The sequence below is a fragment of the Lagopus leucura genome, unplaced genomic scaffold (genome assembly GCF_019238085.1).
Source record: "Lagopus leucura isolate 7727_CA_CO unplaced genomic scaffold, USGS_WTPT01 Super-Scaffold_100157, whole genome shotgun sequence".
NCBI lineage: Eukaryota > Metazoa > Chordata > Aves > Galliformes > Phasianidae > Lagopus > Lagopus leucura.
The window spans coordinates 49547698-49569432 of NW_024962334.1; the positions used below are offsets into that span (position 1 = coordinate 49547698).

The window sequence follows — 21735 nt, forward strand, 5'->3', positions numbered from 1 at the left end:
GTCATTAGAAGATCTTCTGCCTATGGTGAAGGTTTCAACAATGCAGCTGTGCATTTGGATGTATGCATTTGCTCTTGGATTCAAGTCTGTGTAGGCATTTCTAGTGGAATATGGCTTTCAGGGAGGTGAATGTACTTTATAACAATTTGATTGAAACTAGGATGCTCTAAAGCAGATTCTGTCACACCGTACTGCACGCTGTTGGCTCACAGGAAAAACAATGAAGAATCATTTATTAACTATTTCCTAAAATCCTGGTTCGGGGACTGAATATCCATGCATACAACAAGAGCTGATGTGACACGCCGTGTGCTAAGCCAGCTAGATTGTGTAAGGTTGTGACTATGTGTTTCCAGTCCCTGTATTTCCAGTGTGAGTGCACACTGGATTTATTGACATCTGATGCATTTAGCTTTCAGTGTCCCTAAACAGTTTACTACTTCTTCAAAATACTTACAAAGTATGCAACTGGATATGGCTAAAATTCAGGATGTGTTCCTCTGTGGAAGCACACTATGTAAAATCTACCTGGGTTGAATATACAGGTATGAAGCTGAGATCCTTGTACTACAGGATTAACAATGACATGATTGTAATTATAGTAAATTCAAATTCTTTGTGGCCCATTTACCACATGGGACCAGAAATCCACTTGGACTATGAAGATAGTTGTTTAATTCAACAAGAAATACAAACAGCGTCACTATTTACTTCTCAAGCAACTGAGGATACCAGACCTTCTCACTTAGACAAAAACCTGTTGCTTGTTTTGATGCTTAATTTGGTGGAATTATTCAGGACTGACACAAGATTAGCTGAAACCAGAACACGGTCCAAGATACAAAGATATGTCCTTTTTTATGGCTGTCTGTTGTAATATTGAAAGGCAAAAAAACCCGAAACATTATGTTGACTACTGGGAGAAAACATGAACGTTGCTTGGAATTCATGGCTGGAGGAAAGGAATTCTTGAAGTAAAAAAAAATAATTGTAATGGTGAGTTCTATTTTATTAGTTCTACTGCAGCTGCTTACGTATTTTTGACAAAACCCCCAGTCATTTCAAACATAACAAGGAGTTTATATCAAGAAAATTCAGTAAAAACAAGAACTGAGTGATAGTTCTCCCATAGTCAGACGCGTTTCGAGCTGTTCAGTCTGAAATGGGCTCAGCAGCATGCAGGCAGCTCAGAGGGGAACAAGGCGTGTGATGGAGGATTGGATGAGACTGCTCAGGAATGACCGAACATACAAGCTGATATCAAATGGAAGTTTACAATTGCTGGAGCATTTGACTGCTGCAGAAGATCATTAGGAATTTGCTACGTTTCCAAGTTTTTGTCAGCCTAAAGGCAAAGGCTAATGCGTGTAATAATCATAATCACCAGGAAGGCTTTTAGAGAGAAACCAAATTTTTAGGGGAATGAAGGGCTCATTACAGCACTGAGAATTACACAAATTATTATTTTTTAAAGCAAGGCTTGCCATCTCTGATGGCTACACTGTATTAATTAAGCATGAGTTCCCTGGTAGTGAGATCTTCTGTTGTGTTCCTGTCATGGCTTGCAGCTAACTTCAGTAGTGGGAATTTTTAATTAGGAGTGCACAGTGGTAACAATATATAATTAATCTTTGGATTTAAACATATCCCTAAGGCTTGTAAAGTTAAATACACGCTTAAGTCATTTGCAGAATTATGACCACAGCGTTTATAAAATGGATCTGGATCCAGATTTTCCTCATAGAAAACGATCACTAAGAGGGCCTGAACCTAAGCATGTGGCCATGTATATCAGAAGAAAATTAATCTTCTCCAAAGTAAAAAACCAAATTATTGTGTTGTTTTAGTCTTTTTCTTTCTTTGCTTTTGAAAGCCAAAGTCCCTGAGTTACAGGTGTATAATAGACAACATGGGAGGCTTCTAACCGCTGTCACATTTGCTCATAATCTGATCATGGATTATTCATAGGCAATTTGTGGGGCGCCAGGGGTCAAACTTCAACCTAATCATTTGAATCCGAAGCATCTAAAGATTCTGCTGCAGCAAAATGTTTTGTTATGTGCCTCGTTCTTCTCTGCTGAGCACATAATCACTGCAAACATTGTGTGCGATTTCAATTTCTTGTTCTTGCCAGGAAAAGCAAAGGATTGTTTCAGCATCTTTCACCTCCACCTGGGCAAGGTCTGACAGTGTAAATTAAACGACAGGGGAAGGTTTAAATTCTTCACAGCTGGGCATGAAGGTGGATCCAGTGAAAAGCACTCTCCTGGTTGCTTGGGCTCAGTTGAGGTGATGGAAGCCTTGTCTACAAGGCTGTTCCAACAAGTGGAAGATGGACACCAGAGCAAATTTCAGTTACTACTATAGTTTTTCTGTGCTATCACCTTCAGAAATGACTGAGCACTCAGCTCATCAGTCTTGTGAACTAAGTACTTAAATATGCCATGAAATAACGGTCTGGATTAAGAGATTGGTTTGATGGGATGAATTGAATGGGAAATTGAACTGTGCTTTCTTATTTTTTTCATTATAAAGATAGTGATTCTGTTGAAGCCTCTAGCACTCAGCCAGATACTGCTGGAAAGAGAACTTTACTACAAAGTTCTATTTGTTTGCCTTTTTCTCCATGCAAATAATGCCTGTGATTTCAAGATGAGAATGGGGAAACATTCCCATTTCACTTGGCAGGTTTGAACAGAAAAGCAGTATTCGTAAAACAGCCTATCAGCATGAGGAGATAAGGCTCAAACAAACAGCCATGAGCATGCATTTCATTTGGGGTTTATCAGCCTACTGGGAAAGGACTGGAAATATTCGATCTGTATTTTGCATATTTCAGTGATAATAAAATGAGCTTTAAACAGTCAGTAATATGGAACAGCAAAATAAGACATGGAAAATGTTTATTTATGGACGACAGTCTAAAATGCTGCAGAGATTTCAATATGGTGACATAACCATTCTATGAGCTGTCCCTGTCCTTTTCTCCTCCCTTTCCAGAGATGCATTCACAAATAAAACGTATGCCTGGCGTATATCTGCATAGACTTATTCACTGCATTTCTGTGTGATACCTTTGTTGTTGGGTCTGTTTGGATAAACAACACTCCACTTCATAACACATACATAAATGCAAGATCGATTTACACGCACCCATTTATAAAGTTGCAAAAAAATATGAAAAAATAATGGCAGCGAATGAAACAGAAAATATGATGTTTTTCTCTTGGTTTTAGTTGCTAACCATACACATAGGAAAAAAATCTCAGTAAAACTCAGTCACCATATTGATCAAGAATGATAAGGATGTTTCATCATCTCATCAAATCACGGGAGTTTGCGGCATGCTTTGCTCCATACGTGCATGATGTGCAGCAGATACCAAACATGCAGTCAGCAAGTCTTAATCATAGAATCATAGAATTGCTCAGGTTGGAAAAGACCTTAAAGATCATCAAGTCCAACCACCACCTAACCATTACCCTAACTCTAACAGCCTTCTGCTAAACCGTGTCCCTGAGCACCACATCCAAGCTGCTTTTAAACACATTCAGAGATGATGACTCAACCACCTCCCTGGGGAGCCTATTCCAGTGCTTAATCAGTATTACCCCTGCATATCTTGGGTGATAATTACATTAAATGTCTGGCGTTTGACCTCCCAGCAGCACACAACATGGGATGTCTTCATGAAAACCACAGGGAAACTACGTATGGGAGACAACATATTCACTACGCTTCCTCCTGAGTGCTAATTCAGAAAACAGACATCTGAGGAGTGAATTTAATATATTACTTATGTCTAAGGAAAATGCCCGAGCTCATGAAAACTTATATGGAAAATGTCTGTGGTGTTTAGACTGAGAAGCCATGTAAACACCAGAAGTGCTGCCCCACTCACTAGTTATCCAAAACAATTTTGTATACGGCTGCAAGCACTCCATGTAGGAACAGAAACTGCCTCAAATGACCAACCTCAATCCTACAATAGGGCGGAAGAAAAGGACGTGAGCTTTAAAACAAGTTTTAATACAGTTCTAAAACTTGCAATGGAAAACTCTCAGGATTTCTTTTTAATTTTTAACCAGTTCTAAGTGGGGAATTGTTTAGCTTAATTGGAACAGATTCGGTGTTACCAGAAACATGGACATGAGCATAAGCAAATTTAAGAGATCTAAAATAGAGTTCAGACTACAGGTCCTGAAATCTTTTCACCAAATCTCACTGCTTTCAGTCAACTCTGTGCCTATGGAACATATGAAGCACTAAAATCTGTCCAGTGAGTGTAATAATATTTATGCCTGGTCAGTATGTTAATTTACAGATGACTGACTGATCTGTAAATAATAAGTGCTATTACTTAATCCAATATTTATGCTTTTGTTTGTTTGTTTGTTTGTTTTGTTTTTTTCTTCCCTTAGCTTTTTGCAAAGGATTAAAGGCAGTGTTAAAGTGCACTTTGGTGAACTTTGGATTTAAAAAAATCCTAAATCAACCAAATAGATTGAGCGACTCTTTTAACAGTTAACTCCAATATCTTTTTTACTTTTTATTTTTTCCTATGTGTATATTAGAAATCTCAGCTGATTACTGCTTCATTTGTACTTACAAATAAATGCTGGATTCATTGCCTCCAATGTCAGGTGACTGGAGTTTCTGCACAAGTATCACAATGATGCCAATAAAAAGCACAAAGTTTATCTGGGGGAAAAAGAAAGGACATTACGATGACCATGATTTACTTTTCCAGGCTTCAGATGAGACTTTCTGTCAGCCCTTTCTTGAAACTCCTGACTTGTGTTACTTTCTCTCCACTTGGAATCTGAATCTCTCTCACTGGAATTTGTTCCATAATGAGATGACCTCCAATGTCTTTTTTTTTTGTTTGTTTGTTTGTTTTAATGTTTTTCTTCATATCTTTTTTATTGTTTTGGTTTTTTTTTTACCTCATCCTGAGCATCTTCTTTCTCATAGGTTCACGTTGTTATAACTGTAGTTATAACTTTCAATTCAGGCTTGGTTGTCACCAGTCAGCTTCATAAGGCCAGAAAAAAAACAGGAAACTTAAGGTTTTATGCTGTTTGCTCGAACATCTCTTTCACGATAATTTTCTATCTACTTTTCTATATGAAGATTACAAGTGCTTGGAGATGCCCAGTATTATTAGTTCAGTTACAATGAATGTGTCTGAAGGTTACTGTGCTTTAGATAGTTGTCCAAATTGTTAAAAAGAGAAGCACTGCATCTGATGTAGGCTGTTTATATTCCCACAACAGTCAACAGAGACCTTGCTGACACTCTCACTGTAGTATGGATAGGAACTCAGCATGCCCAGAAGCAGGTACCAACGTCCAGTAAGCTGAACAACTCATTAGGTGCCATGAACCATATTTATTTGGTGCTCAATTTAATTTACTATCTGGAGCAGCCAGCCTCCTCCAAGTGCTACTTACCATGATTGACCCAACCACAGGACCCTTGATCACCCACCACAAGGCAGTGTTGTCATTCATGTCCCAGCAGCTGCGGTCAGCGATGGCGGAATGGGGTGGGGAAAGAGAAGGAAATAAAAAGATTAAGACATAACACGGAAGTAAATAAGCTTGCCAACATTTTTAAGGGGGCAGAGGGTGGGATAATGGCTTTGTAGCTATTCATTTAGTTTCAAAGGTTTCATAGACTGTCCCCACTAAAGCTTTCTTTTACAGCCTTTACCCCACTCATCCGAAACAGAATAAATACTGTTCATTTTTTTTTTGCTATTCCCATTGTAAGAGGATACAAAATAGTTCAGACATTTTGGAAAATGCCTCTGTGCTTATTCCTGTGTCCACCGACCATAAAATTCTAAGATTACCCATTTGGGTTAACATCTGTGTAGAGAGGGATAAGAAGACAAGAATAAAGGATCAGCAGACAAGAAAGGTCCAGGGTTAATGGACACAAATGTTCCTGACCCTGACCATCAGGATTCTGACACGTGTCTAGTACACCAAGATGTACCAGGCACTAGTCATATACACATCCAGGAATGATTTTCCAGTCAATGAGGTGCCACCCTACCAATGAGCAATGATTCACCTGAGAAGCTTCAAGCTGCATGCAATAGTTGCTGTCATCTCCTTTTTTAAGCTGTTTGGAGTGAGTGCTCCTAAATCAAATGGCATTTCTACCTCAATATGGACAACCTTCCTCCAGATTCACTGAAGGATTATGCTGAAGTTTATTCCACCTAGGTGCATTTGAATATTTACCCATGGAGCAAATTAATTACAGAACCCACTTATACATGGCTTTAAAACTATATTTTAAAGCTAAAAAAGCAAAAATAATGAAACAAGAAATGTTATTTCCCCTGCCACATCACACCACCCCCACTACACTACTTTAAGTCATTAAAATTTTGATTGCCAGTTAAAAAACATATTTTATTTGTCCCTGCTTTGCTCCTCTCCTGTTTCCTTTCTGGAAAACATAAAAACATAGAAAAATGCCTTTTTTGTACCTGCAGTTCTGAGAAGGATGATTTCTTTCCCTCCCACTGGGACAACAGCCAAAAGTCCCAGCAGTGGTTGTCATGGTACATTTGTCAGATGCCAAGTTACCATTTAGAATAAAACACTGCTGATCCTATGAGAGCTTGAGACAACTTTTGTGTCATTCAAATGGAGGCGTGGGGGGGGGGGAGTGAAAAACTGTACTTTAAACAAAACTATACACAGCTTTAAGCATGAGGCAGCAAAGCTCAAATTCCATCATCCAAGTTAAAGTGAGAGAAAGTCCAAGGAGCTGAGCTGTGAGTCTGGTTTAGATGTTTCAGTTGAATTGATAAGTGCAACATTTATAGATTCTCATAAAACAAACAATAGGTTTGTCTCAGGTCTACGCATCTGGTAGAATAGGGGAGAAGGAAGCAAATGGAGAGATGGGATGTTCCATTTGCACAAAATTACATACATTTCTCTCTGCCCAAAGTCCAAAAGCTTAAAATCTCCCTAAAATCTATAGGACTGATGGTTGAGATTTTCAAAGCCGCATTTCTAAGTTATCTCACTTTTGATATCCCACATAGGTATCTGAAAGGGGACTGGTGTTCGGAGGGAAGCCACAGTCTGGAAATGAGACTCCTTCTATCTATCTGAAATGAGACTCTTTCTGCTATCAACAGTTGTATTCCATAGAATAAAAGTACCTAAATTCAGTAACTACTTTTGAACCTCTGCATGCATTTCTAGGTCAGGTTCCTTCTCCTAAAAATTCCTCACTATTTGCAAATCTCAGCCTCTCCAGGATGTATATTAATGCAACCTGAAAATTTTTAACAAGTCAAACAATTCTGGAAGAATCTGGGCAAATTCTGATATTCTGTTCCTATAAATAGGCATTAATATATGTCACTTTGTCTCAGAAATGTGGAATTACAGAGGATGGACTCAGTTGTTCTTGTTTTAGTCATCTGTTGAAGATACCTCCAGTCCAGCTGATTAGCTTAGACTCCAGCTGAGACAAGCAGGTGCTTGGAGGGTGGGTATTTTTTCTTCTTTTCTTTTCCACTGCTATGTTTTAAATGAGTACTCTGCAGTGATACATTCTCTCCTAGTAATTCCTTTTCTTCTCTAAACAGACTCTTCCACAGAATGTCTACATAAACTAACTTGTCAACGTCTACGTTGTAGATGTCGACAGTGAACCTGCTCATGCTTACACATGGGTTTTATTAAGAAATTTTTGGTCCAGCCCATGTGACATCTATAAGATGGATGTGGTGGAAAAAAACACCATCTTCTGATGAGAATCACCGAATTTCATTACTAATGCATTGCTGCAGTGAAGATCAGAGGACTGTTTTTCAGGATGGATGACAGAAAGAGAGCCAGAGAGATGAGAGAGGGATATGGTTTCCATTTGGAAAGGCCAAAATCTCATCTCTGTTACACCCCTGGTGTACATCTGGAATGACTCCATTTAATTCAGTAGCACTGCTCTGGATAAACAGGCAGTTGCATTTATCTCCACAGACTTGTCGCTTACAATGATGTGAATCACAAGCTGAAATCAAGGGAACTCTGCCAGTTTCATAAGGAGCAAGCAGGAGGAAACTTAGACTCTGAGGCTGTATTTCAGTCCATGCCTTTGCCACTGTGCTTTCCCAGTTCACTAATTTCTGCAATGTTTTCAGGCTCATGCTGGCTTTTCCCCCACCTCCAGAACAATGCTTGCTGATTTTTAAAAAGTAACCACTGAGACAATCAGCTAGAATCTGACCCAACATGCTGCATGCTAAACAGCTTTTGTAACTAAGAGAGGAAAGCGTGTTTTCTTTTTCTTCCTTTCCTTATGTGAGATACTCCCCCTGTATGCAAAACACAAGGACTGCTGAGCTCTGAAGGAAATTAATGCATCTAGGATTTCTGTTGTAATCATAATAATGACACAATGGGGGTTTCTGGCTTGTTTTTCAAGGAAATAAACAATTTAATTTGTCCTGATGTCAAAAGACAACATTGAGGCAAAGCACTGGTATCCCCAGTGCAGGAAGGGCCTTATGTGTTTTCCAAAAAGAGCAAGATAGGACAAGGATGAAAAACAACCTGGCAGAACAGTGAGCATTATGCAAATTTTGGTTCCAAGTATCTCCAATAAAAGGAGAACTTTAAATACGAGCGTAAATCTACTGTAGATGGGACTTGGGTACGTAATGACATCATTCACATAGATTGAGGTTTTCAAAGGACCATGACTGGATTTTCCAACTGGTGGTCATAATCCCTCACTGACCAGCATTTTTCCTACAGTGTGACTGATTTCAAACATAGCTGTCATGAAAAGAAACATGGATCCTTTGGTATTTTTAGGGTGCACACCTTCCTACCAGACATGCCTGCTGCACTGTCATACCAGTCAGTCTACCTGGATGGACAAGACCATCTCTGTGAGCAGATCTTTCAGATTATTTAGCAAAGAATGCAATATCTTTGTAGATTTTTTTACCTCCAAAATATACCATTCAGGTAGAATCTATCCTCTTAAGCTCTTTGTTAAGTTACCGCATGTCCTAAATTTTATTTATTTACATATTTTTAACGCAGAAGACTAAATGTGGGTTTCTGCCTCACTCCTACCCATCTCCCCAATTGGGTTTGTGGAAAAACTCTTAAGAAGAGGATAAACTCCTTATTCCTTTTGAAAACTGGAGCTCAGCAATTCCTCCTGCAAATTTCACTCATCAGATATCTGCAATATTCTTGAGCTGAACTTAACACTTTGGTCTTTACTCATAATCAGTTGGAGAGGAGCAGGCAATCATATATGCAATTCACCTGATTGTGATTCTAAGATCAGGTAAGCCATAATTAACTGTGCAGGAGCTATTGGGTCAGCTGCATGTTAACAGATGTCCTTCATGATTTCACCAGAGGAATAAGGGCATCAGTATTGTCTCAATGACTATACACTAAACAAATAAATAAATAAGAACTCCAGGTTGAATGCTTGGCTTAAGCTATTTCAAAACTCAAATCAGCGCTGGAAATGGAAAAGGAAATTAATTCACAGAATCATGGAATGGTTTGGGTTGGAAGGGACCTTTAAGATCACCCAGTTCCAACCCCCTGCTATAGGTAGGGACACCTCCCTCTAGACCAGGTTGCTCACAGCCCCATCCAGCCTGGCCTTGAATGCTTCCAAGAAGGGGAAATCCACAGTGCTCCAGGTGGGGTCTCATGAGAGCAGAGTAGAGAATCAACTCCCTCGACCTGCTGGTCACACTTCAACCCAGCCTACAGTTGACCTTCTGGGCTGCAAGCACACATTGCTTGCTCATGTCAATTTTTCATCAACAAACACTCCCAAATCCTTCTCCTCAGGGCTGCTCTCAAGCCATTCTCCACCCAACCTGTACCTGTGCTTGGGATTGCTCTAATCCAGATGCAGGACCTTGCACTTGGCCTTGTTGAACTTCATGAGGTTGCCCACCTCACCAGCCTGTCCAGGTCCCTTTGGATGGCATCCCTTCCCTCTAGCATGTCAACAGCACCACTCAGCTTTTTTTGTGTGTGTGTGACTTGATCACTAGATTTCCATTTCCCCTTTGTCACTGTCCTGAAACGTGTTCTCACACCATGATACATACCCAGTATCATCAAAGTGAAGCCTCAGCACTGCCCAGACAGTGACACAAATTGTCGGGGTGCCTGCAGAAGACAAGACAAGTGATGCCATTATCAGCCTAGAAACAGTCAGTACTCACAGAGAGCACTTCTTAGCAGCTCCTCCACTAAGGTTTTATTCCCTGAGAGCACTCACACACCAAACAACACAACCCACTGCAGTCATTCAAAGCTCTAGAAACATCCACCTCAGTCAGAGGACAGGTGAGCTTTGATGGGAATAAAGTTGGTAATAGAAAAGAATAATGTTCAGATCATTATTACTCAAAGCTGATGTCTTGCATTTTGATGCTTCAACAATAAAACGTAGCCGGGGCAAAACAAAAGCAGAGACATCAGGTTCTGTGTCTAGAGCTCCTATAACCCTGCAAGCACTGCAGAGTGGCAGATGCTGTAATGGTATTATTGTACTCTTCTTATTCCTGTGTGCTTTTGTTGTAAATGACTTGCATATGTTGTGTTTTCCCTGCTATTGTAAATAAGAAACTTTTGCTTTACTTTCACCCAACAGAAATCAGTAGAGAGTAGTTTTCCCTCATTCACAGGAATTTTTTCTGTTTTCTTCCTGAGTAAGAATTAAAAAAACCCAAAAAAAACTAAGAACAAATGATTAAAAAAAAAACACCAAAGCAAAACAAAGCCAAACCTTGGGAACAAGAACGTTTCCTTTCTACTTCTGAGATTTCTGTCATCTTTAAAAAATGCATTAAAGTACAAATTAAACCAAAAATCCACTGAGAAGCCTGGATTCATTTTCCCATCTGAAAGTACAAAAACAGTGTTTATTCAGTGGAAATATTTGAAAAAGCGAATGCTTTCTTGCAGGAAAAGTCTGGGTAAGCTGTTTCTCTGTTTTATGGCAAAGAAAATCAACGGGGAAAATGTCTGCATCTACTGTGGTACCATGGAAAATGGTCATTCATTGAGGTGCCACTGGAAAGTGGTCATTTATTGAGGTACCATTGGAAAGAGGTCATTCATTGAGGTACCAATGGAAAGTAGTCATTTATTGAGGTACCACTGGAAAGATAAGGCACCGAAAAGCAAACACAACAAAAGACCTTGATAACTCCAGCACGCAGCAGTGAACAAGACTGTCATGAGCTGACAGGAACAATTATGCTTCATACATTCTGCAAAGCTGCATTGATGTCATGTTAATTAGTCATTCAGCTGGATCCGCTTAAGTGAGCCTTTGTCAAATCTCATATTCCCAGTCTCAGACATAAAAATACCCCTGTTAGACCTCCGTGATGGATCAAGCCTTCCTTCTGTCACCAAGTGTACACAGAAATATTTGAAAAGAAAATGATGAGAAGAAATGAAATTATAGGCTTTGGATTGAAGAAATCATGCGTGTTGTAATTTAAATTGATGCCTGCTTTTCTCACACGAGAATACCTAGAAAACATTAAGGTATTTGTGCACCCAGATGCATAAAAGTAATAAAAAATTCTTTAAATATCAGGCACGAGCCTGACATGCTACATAGTGCATAACTATTTGCACTACAGACATTTTGTTGGTAGAAAATGATTTGCAAGCCTGAAGATGGACAGGACAGCAGAATTACACTCAAGGTCTCAAAAAAATGTACTTTAAAAAAGCATATTTGAGACTTTGAACTATCTGCTATATGAATATTCACGCACTCACTTTTCTTTAATCCAGGAGACATATACAGTCATCACAACCTTTTCATCTTCTGAGTAATATCTGAAAACAGAGAAACTCAAAGGGCTGCAGGAAAGAGCTGTTCTTGCTAACTGCCATTTCCGCCTTCAATAAGGAGCAGGCATAAGGAGGGATTTCCAGAGGAATCTCCAGGCTGCCCAGCCCTATCCATCCAGCAAACCCAGTGTGCTTACCAGCACCTCGCATATTTAAGAGGACAAAATTGGATCAGTGCAACCTTATGTAGTTCTCATTAATTACACACGGACACTGACATGCTCAGCACATTTTGAGGAACAGATAAACATCCAGACGCAGCAAAACGCTGAGCTGCTGCCTACTGCTGCTTCAATGCAACCCCTTTCCTAGCAGCTGTAAGCCAGGGGGCTTTTTTTTGACCTACAAGGGTTCAAACATGAACCCAGAGTCTGGAAGAGCTTCTGTTCTTGCAAAGCACCAACTGCTCCTTCTGTGTCTGGGGAAACATTACCCAATTTGAGATACTCAGGAAATAACAAAATACTGTACTTGAAAAAAATAAAACAGCCCATGCTGGGAGATTCTCTTAGTATTATTAACGGTTGTCATTTGAGATTGCTGTGTATATGAAGTGGTATCTATAAACTGAACAGCCAGATCTTAGTTACAGTATTCAACTTGAGTGTAAATTTTGAGGCTGCATGAAAGAATGAGTCCATCTGGGTAGCTCTTTTTTACAGATCATTATTTTCCTTGTCAGTTAAGACACTGTGTTGCAATATCCTCATATCCAGATGCACTGACAGACAAGAAATTTGTGCAGGCTCAGCTAAAGTAACTCAACCACCGATATGTATCTGCTTTGCAAAGATGTACATTTTCTTTTAAAATTATCACATTTTTGTGTACTCATCCCCAAGTTCTCTAAGAGAACATCATTATATTTCAGCAGTAGTGTAATCAAACATCTGTGCAGAGCACAAAGGGAACTCTGAAAACCCTTCATCAATAATTTCCCAGCCTTGGTGTGCTATTTCTGATTATCTGCTCTTCCTTCTCTGTCCCTTTACCCCCATTGCAGGGAGTCTTCGCCAGGAGTTGGGAATTTTTGGGTAGGCACAGTTGCCTCAAGAGGAAAAAAACAATGACAACATCAACCAAACAAAAAAAAATCTAAGCAACATCAAAGCAAAATTCTTTTTCAAAAGAAAACTCTTTAAGGTACATGGGTTGTATGTAGATTTTATGCATGAATTTGTGGGTTTTTTTTTTTTTTTTTCCCCAAGGTAATGACAGAAACAGTGTTGTTTAAGTACAAATATGGAGTTCGACCTTTTTCAGGCATCTTTAAAATGAATGCATTTTTCTGCAAACTACAGTTTGCATTAACATGCTACCAGAATCAATTTACCTCCAGGAAACCACCATGAAAAGTAATTGCCCAGTTACCACCTTACAGTCGATCTTCTGAAACAAATCTTACCTTTTCCCAACACTGCAAGTTTCCATTTGCCACCCAGGTATGAGGGGCATATGTGGGTACCCTTTGAATGTGCTTTCAATTTCTCTATTGGGTGGGAGAAAGGCACAAAGGAAGGCTTAGAGAATGGACAAGACTTAGTGTTTCAGCCTTGATTAAGCTGGAGAACTTGTTATTAAGTTCATATCTTGCAGAAGGCAGTTCTGAACTGTAGACTAGACATCTGCAAGTGATGTGATGTCCTCCACGTTTCAATCCAAGTCTATCTAAATAAGCACAGCACGGTTTGGCTTGCAGGATGCTTCTAAACAAGGACTTAACCTGCACTTTGGATCTGTATAGAGGAATATTAGATAGTTCATTCACATGCCTGCCTTCAGGATAAAGAGATACGTTATACACAAGGAATATCACCTACCCCAGCCAATAATGGTGTACCAGTAGAAATACCTCCTCTCTGGGAAGAAGGTTTCTACCAGTAATGTGAAAAGGTACAGCCCCTCAATGAAAAGCCAGAAGTAGTTGGACATGACACAGTAGTGAAAAAACACCATCACTGCTTTGCACTCCACCTGCAGAGAACCAAGGGAAAAAAAAAAAGTTATTTTCATGCTGTTTTGCCTGAGATTAGCAGAGAAAATGCTTTCAACCTCTCCAAATCTGTTAGCGGAAAAGAACACAGCTGGGACTACTGTTACACACTTTTAACAATAAAGTTTTAAAATCCTGAAAGGAATGTCAAGGGCCACTTAGAGGGAAAAGCTGTGAAGGGTAGGTGGCCAATTTCACCAGTGGGAGGTGGCCAGCAGACAGCCTGAGAACCTCTTCCATTAGTTGGGAGTTTGCGCCGGCAATGGACTTTAATTACCAGATTGGAGCTCCCTCCCAAGTATTAAGTGCAGACAAGAAAAGAATCCAGTTGTGCACTAAGGAACCAAAGGAAGGAGGTGAAAAGGAAGGAGGAATGCGGGAAGCCCTGAGAAGGAGCAGGAGGGATGCATCTTTCTGTGTACACACTTGAGAATTGCACTTTCTGACGTGGTTACTCAGGGGAAGATAATGAAAGTGTTCACATAAGTGTAGAGAAAGCAGAGCAGTTTGCTGTGCAAAATGACAGAAACTTTCATTCATTCACTGGGGGGAGAGGGGGGAAATAACGAACAAAAGAAAAGGGAAAAAAACGTCAAAGCCTTTAGTGGAAACTGAGCTCCAACCTGACTCTGAGTGTAGGACACACTTATCTTGGCAGTGTTTCATACCAGTGAGACATCACCAGACTTCCCAAAGTGACTTTTCAATACATCAGAGTAAAATTAGTATATAAAATGGGAGCTCCTGTCTGGAAAAGTGGGAGGCTGTCAGTTCAGACTGGTTCCGAACTGCCATCCCATCCCATTCTCCGGGGCAAATCTGAAACCAGTATGTCTAAAACAGAAAAACAAAGAGTTGCTTTACAGAAGCTCTACCAGTTTGTGCCAGCTGAAGACGTGGCCATCAGAGCTCTCATTGTAAGATGTTTTATATTTGGAGTGTGTTAGGACAAAGAAGCAGATGGCATTTTTAAAAGAGTGTTATGAGCAAAGTGCAGATCTATAATGGTTTCAGATTTTACACAGAGGAGAATTTAAAGCAGGAACTAGTTTTAATGAGGAAGAAGAGGCTAAGAAACTACACAGGTGTGATTTTCTTGTGGAAGTGACTCACAGAGAATTTATATTATAAATGGGTGGATGAAGGCCACTTCAGTTTGGGAACTCAGTGTAATTCCATCATCACTACACCAGATGAGTTAGTTTGTCAAAGCAATATTACCCTTAAATGTGAATGGAGTTTGGTTTCACATATAAAATATAGAAAAGTGCTTTGGTGAAAGAGACTGCTCTCTATGAAACCACACACTGAACAGCTCCCCTTCAGAGACAAATACATAGCTAATATTAACAATTTTAATATTAACAATTTCTTTTTTTTAATGTGACTTTCAGGGCTGCTTTCTTGTGTCTGGATGTTCACATGCCTTACAGGTGACTCTTCCCAACATCCATAGCAAATAAGGCTCTGGAGAAAATCCAGTCTCCAGATGAAGGAAACCATCTCTGCTTCCTTCCCATTTATCACTACATAGATTCATGAGAAACAAACCAAAGCCAGAAAATGAAACTTGAAGATTTGTGCTAATGCACAGTACTGTTTATGTGGGACTATCCCATTCACAGTGAACTGGGAGAGAAGTTTGCCACCAATTACCTTCCCTTCCATTAGCTCCTCAGCCTCTCATACTCAACAGACTGCTGCCTGCCTCACAATTTTTGTGTTATTTCATACTGGAAAAAAAATAAGGGAAAAGGGTTTGATTTTAGTCTTACTTACAGTGGAGATAAAACAGTGGTTGCCATCTTGCTCAGCATAAAGAACTCCATCTTTAATGAATACTGATATTGCACGTAGGATGAATGAAACAAAGAGGTTCATGTGGATAAAGTTCCGAGTGCAGTGAAGCTTCCTAGAGAGGAAGAAATAAAAGGGAGGAAAATCAGTGGTGGAGAATAAAAATATATCTTCTTCTCTTTTTGTGGAAATAGCACCTAGGCCTGTGTACACCTACAGTCAGAACTCCAAGTACCTGGGTAGCAAGAATAGAGACATCTGAAGGGCAGGAGTGTGGATAATTCTGACCCTACACACAACCAAGAGGAGGATTTTCCTGCAAAACCATGCAAATGAACACAAAATAGAGCCAGTCCAATGGAGAGAGTTGCTGCAACAGCATCTAGAGTCTACTGAAATATGACCACCATAGTGGGTCCAACAAGGGGAACAACCAGACTGAAGGGCTGCTTCCCACTTGTCGTATGACATATGGTATAAAAGCTGAAATGTTGTTTGGAGTCGATGAGCTCCAGCCTATTTTCAGCAGCGGTAGAGCCACTGGCACTGCTCTTGTCCCAGCTCACCTGAAACGGCACAGGATCACCATGGCAGTGGTGAGGGAAACGAGGGACGTGCTGTATCCAACTGTGTACAGCGCCTTCACGGATAGATAGTAGTAATCCTTGGAAAACAAACATCACAGGGTTAAATGGTTCAGCTATGGTCACTTCTTGACTGTGTCAACATGTAGGGGGAAGCACCAGCAGCATCTGTTTCTCAATGGATATTTCTCAATCCAGTATCTCAATGTGTGTTAGAGCACTGCCTCATGGTTGGCAGACTCTTGGGTTTGAACACTGTGGAGTTTATGTGTCAGTGAGCTGCAAAAGCTGCCTGTAGTTCTGTGAGCACTACGTGTAGAAAAAAATACTAGTTTGCCAAGGGATTCTGTAGTCAATAGGGGATGTAATGGGGCTAGTTCATGTTCCTAAACATTACAAGCTGTATCAACAGCAAACATTCATATTCCAAAAACATAAACTGAGCTAAGAAGGATACAAGTCTTATTTCTCATGTATTTATGCCCATAAATATCTGACAATCAGAACCTGACCAGAAGCTGGACAAAAGGAAGCTGCCCCCAACTCCCACTTCTTTTAAATTATAAGAATACCACCCACCTGGTTGTCTGACTCTGTTTCATTTTCATCAAAGCCACAGGCATCATAATAATGAGGAAAAGGTTCAGACCAGCCATCTTCAGTGCAATTTCTGCTGATGTCACCTATGTCAAGTGCAACAGGTATAATTGGGAACGTCTTGCTGAAGCAAACCCAAGGATAGACCCTCTATCCCCTTGAGACAAGTCCACAGTACCAGTGGGAGTACTATTAGAGCACCCAAAAAAGGCTTTAACAGAGCCTTTAATCTTTAATGACATCTTTAACGACCTACTTCTATGCTAGGCACTACAGATGTCTACTTCCAGTTGGTCAACAAAGAGCAAAAAAAGATCTAACCAGCACAGCCAGGGCACCAAAGAACTCATTCTGAAGTGGATACAAAAAACAGGGTCAGATAAATGCCCATGTCTCTCCATTGACTCCGAAAGGCAGAGTGGAAACGCAGCGTCAGTGCCGACACTTGCACTTCAGATGACTAAAGAGTAAGTCCAGTGCTTGAATATATGCACTTTGTGTTATTGTAATGATCTATATCTGAGCCATTTGCATGAGACTGGCAAGAAAACATGGTGCTACCACGATTTTTTTAGAACAGGGTCTGGAAGCCAGATAGCTCTGGGGTATCTAAACTGGCCACTGCATATCTGAGTGAGGCAGCTGGATGTGCCCCTATAGTCAGATATCCCACTCATGTATCTCCAGGCTTGGCTCTACTCCGAGGGACCTGTTGCTCTGTAGGAAAACAGAGAATGGAGTGGGAACCTCATCCCTGTCACTATCACTAGTCTATGATTCTCTGATCCTACTATCCTGACAAGTTCGTTTACATCTCTTCATTTAGAAGCCCACTGTGGCTTCGCTTGGCAATTACCCCCTTCAGGTTTTCCTCTTCCTATTATTTGTGCCAATAATAGTTTATGGCCTCACTCTGAAAGGTGTGTTTGCTAGGAGGCTCAAAACTGGCTTATAGAAAACCTCTTTCCCTTTTTCTCTCATTTTCTCCTGTTTCACTAATCTCATTTAATGAGTAGCTCCTAAATGGCATTCGCCAGGACTGCCAAAATGCTTCAAACTGCATTGGAAGCTGGAGCTGGCTGTAGAAGAGAAAAGCATCTCCTCATACTCTCTTTGATATGAGGTGGGATGTCCCCTCATTGCACTCTCAAAGCACCATTACTTTACTCAGAGCTCACTGACCAGGTAAAAAACTTAGAGCTGGTCTGCTGGCTGCACTGATTTCTCTCCAAAACAAAAGAACACTTTTCATTTATTCAGCTATTACCTCTTCTTTTTTTTTTTTTTTACTTTAAGCAGTACAGTGATGTGAACTGATGGAAATAACAAACTTTTTTGTTTCTTCATTTATTTGTTCAGTTTTTTTTTAATGCCAAGATTATGCTATCTCACATCCATAGAGCAATTTAGTCAATTAGCTTATGACACTATTGATATCTTCTTTTTAGAGAACATTCGCCATCCACGTGGCAGAATACACTGATTTAATCACTGCAATAGTTTTACATTGCATTACCTGGCAAATTTTGGTAAATTCACATTCATCTCCAGTTCTTCATGGAGATTAACCACTGAATCATGGTGTTGAGTTTCCTCAACACTGTTTAGTTAAACTATTGTTCAGCAGGCAGATATAATTTATACCAATTGTCTTGCTGGAGCACAAGACTCAATAATGGATGAATACATTTTCATAACACTGTTAAAATGTAAGCTCAAGAAAATGTGTCACCATCATTAAAACTGATTAGAAAATAATACCTAAGTGGAAGGAGAGAAAGCTTGGAGCTTCCTTTATAAGAGAGCTAAAATAAAAAAGAGAAACATTCCATGGTTGTGCTGCTTACCTAGGGGAGTCTCGGCTGTGCTTTCCAGCAGGTCATAATCACCTATAAAAGTGGAAATCCGGTATGAAATTGTTTGGATTGCATTTTCTATGAGGACCCCAACTGATCTCTATGGAAGTCAGTGAATAGAATCCATTTGATTTTTATTTGTTTGGGTCTAAAGGCAAAAAATTCCTAATTCTGTCTTTTGAGGAAGTAAACATTGGTTTACTTGTAAGTTTAAATCAAGATTGAAGCAATAAAGTTTAGAAATTGCTACTGAAAGCAGTGAGCACATGGCTAAAAAAGACAGCAAATCAAACCAGGATAAATTTTATTTTAAAAAATATGAAGATTAAGCATTACATTTCTAGAAATCTAAGGATTGAAAAATCCTTAGAAATCCATAGATACTGAAGTATGGATAAAATTCACAAAAAATGATTTCCATTCATCAAATGATAATTAGTTTCAATGTTGTGTTTCTAGGCTAAGATGATGGCGAATTCTAAAAAATATCAAATTTGTATTTTTTTATCTCGCTGTTACAGAGAGCTACGTGTATTCATTATCACAATAATTGTTGTGCAGAATAAGTTTTCAGTAATCTGAGATTATCACGTCCTTTATAGATGGTTTATGAGAACAGAGGTGTGTAGGAGGTAATTGGCACCACTGGTCCTTACCTGCATGAGTTTGCCCCAAGTTGTCTACTTCCCAACCTGAAATGAGAAGAAGAAAAACAATTAATTTGATTTTGAGGCTTTGCTGCCCATGAAAGGAAAGGGTGTAGTAAAGCCTATGGATCATAAAGGTTGGAGAAGACCTCCAAGATCTTCCAGTCCAACCATCCACCTATCACCAACATTGCCCACTAAACCATGTCCCTTATTACCACATCTACTCTTTCCTTAAAAACCTCCATGGACGATGATGACCTCATCACCTCCCTTTGCAACCTTTGCCAATGCATCACCACTCCTTCTGAGAAGAAATTCCTACTAATACCCCATCTGAATCTCCTCTGTTGCAACTTGAGGCCATTCCTTCTCGTCCTAGCAAAGAACTGCAGGAGACTTTTGTTTGTTTTTCAAGTTGAGTAATCTATGTTTACAGCCAAAAAGTGGTTTTCAGAAGACGGTCCATCACACTGCATTATTTAAGTTTTTTTTTAATTCATGACCTGTTTGTTGTTTGTACTTTTTTTTTATAGGGAAAAAGGTCCTGAAATAAGAATAGGCGGCATATTTCCAAGACAATGTGTCGAAATCCACAATCTGCACATTAGAAACACTAACATCACAACGGGGAATCTTACAAGTTTGGGTTTTCATTTCCTTTTTTCATGCTTTTTCTTGTGAAAAGCTGATATTACCCCAAAGCAATCTCCCACCCAGCCTGATGTGTACTTAACCCCAATTGCACCGGTCAGATTTTCCCTATTCCTGCTGGCTTTGGGCTGGATGGATGCTGCAGGCTGAGGGCAGAAGAGCTGCCCTGTGCCACTGTGTGGTGCTGCTGCATCGCATGCAGCGAGACTCAAAGCTGCCTGCAGGAGCTCTAACAGCCACCCACAGATCAAACAGGACAAGAGAAAAATCCTTGTCAGCCATTCATAGGCTTCCACATCGGGTTAAATACATAACATAGCTTAGCACTGTACCCCCCTGGAATAACCGCTGAACTTCAGCTTGTTCTTTAACCCCAAACATGCAGTTATTTCTTAAGCATGGGCTGCAAAGGTCTTTGTTATTTGTGCAAGAAGCTTTGCTTTAAAAGTGAAATTCTATACAAAATTAGGTCTGAAAAGGAGAAAGACAGCATCCAAGGAAAAAAAATAGAAAAGGGACTCCTTCCTGCACAGCCTGAAGTGCTTTTTATATTTTACTCCTTTTCAGAGCCATAATCAGTTTTGAATTCACTGATTTCTCTCCGCGCTTTAAAATAAATCAGAGATACTTTTAGATCTTAGCTGGAAATAAAAGGGCTTAGTGTGAAGATGATGCTGGAGTCTAGAAAACAAAGATAAAGCTTTTGCTAAGGCCTCTTCTTTTCTGGCATCCCCCCTTTCAGGCAGGCTGTAACGTGTCTCTGAAAGGATGTATTCAGCATCAACCTTCAGCAAACCTACACATCCTGTAGCTCATTACTTGGAAGAGTTAATCCCCAACACTGTAATGAGGACACCTTTGTCTCTTGGCTGCTCTGCCCAGCTTCAGCAGCTTTCCAGATGCCACTTATATGAGATTGCTTAGATGTTTTCAAATACTATGAATACTGAAGATAAGTCAGCAGTGCATTTTTCAGCGAAGCTCTTTTAACCTGCCGCATCACACTGAAGTACCAGATGTTGCAGACAAACCACGACTCTGCTCAGGATTTTGGGCAGAACATCAGGGATACCTCTGCAGAATATTTGCATAGATCTATGTCTCTCCTGAGCCAACCAAAAACAAGATTTAATAAGACTGATTGGCTCAGCCATATGTCTATGTTGCTAAAATCTGAATGGAGATGGCCAGCTTCAGGATATCCCCTGGGAATTTTTGCCTGTGGTTTTACTGGGTGAAGTATTAAAAAGCAAGACGCTGTTCCTGGATCACTGTCCATGTCTATCCTTTAATGCCACTCAAGTTAATAGCTTATAATGGAATTTGTTCCTTATAGGAGTCACCTCACCTAAAAGCCTGGATCTGTTGATGACCTATAGAAAAAGTGCAAAAAAAACCCAAAAACCTAAGAGCCCTCTGACTCAGAAAAATGTGATTGTAGTTTGCCAGTGCCACAGAGTGACTTAAAAACAATGATGTGATGCTACAAATTTTACAATGTTCTCGTTAGAAGAGTGTTGTTAAGTAGATTGAAACCTGGTATTCCTGGTATCTTGGCACGTTACACTGATGGTTCTGACTAGATAGATGGCTGGCTGGTTGGATGGGAGGGTGGATGGATAGATAGATGGATAAACAGATGGATGGATGGATGGATGGATGGATGGATGGATGGATGGATGGATGGATGGATGGATGGATGGATGG

At 39.9% G+C, this 21735-nt stretch overlaps 1 protein-coding gene across 3 annotated transcripts in view; it reads right to left on the reverse strand.

The window, feature by feature from the left end:
* Nucleotides 1-21735, reverse strand: part of ADCYAP1R1 (ADCYAP receptor type I) — a 129942-nt gene that overhangs the window by 18829 nt on the left and 89378 nt on the right. For all 3 annotated transcript variants that reach the window (XM_042889185.1, XM_042889184.1, XM_042889183.1), the window contains exons 5-13: nucleotides 19384-19419; nucleotides 18719-18760; nucleotides 16854-16957; nucleotides 16257-16354; nucleotides 15673-15805; nucleotides 13721-13874; nucleotides 10133-10193; nucleotides 5454-5523; nucleotides 4610-4701 (exon numbers count right to left, since the gene is read on the reverse strand). In XM_042889185.1, coding sequence (XP_042745119.1) covers nucleotides 4610-4701; nucleotides 5454-5523; nucleotides 10133-10193; nucleotides 13721-13874; nucleotides 15673-15805; nucleotides 16257-16354; nucleotides 16854-16957; nucleotides 18719-18760; nucleotides 19384-19419 — 790 coding nt within the window. The remainder of the gene's footprint in view (nucleotides 1-4609; nucleotides 4702-5453; nucleotides 5524-10132; nucleotides 10194-13720; nucleotides 13875-15672; nucleotides 15806-16256; nucleotides 16355-16853; nucleotides 16958-18718; nucleotides 18761-19383; nucleotides 19420-21735) is intronic.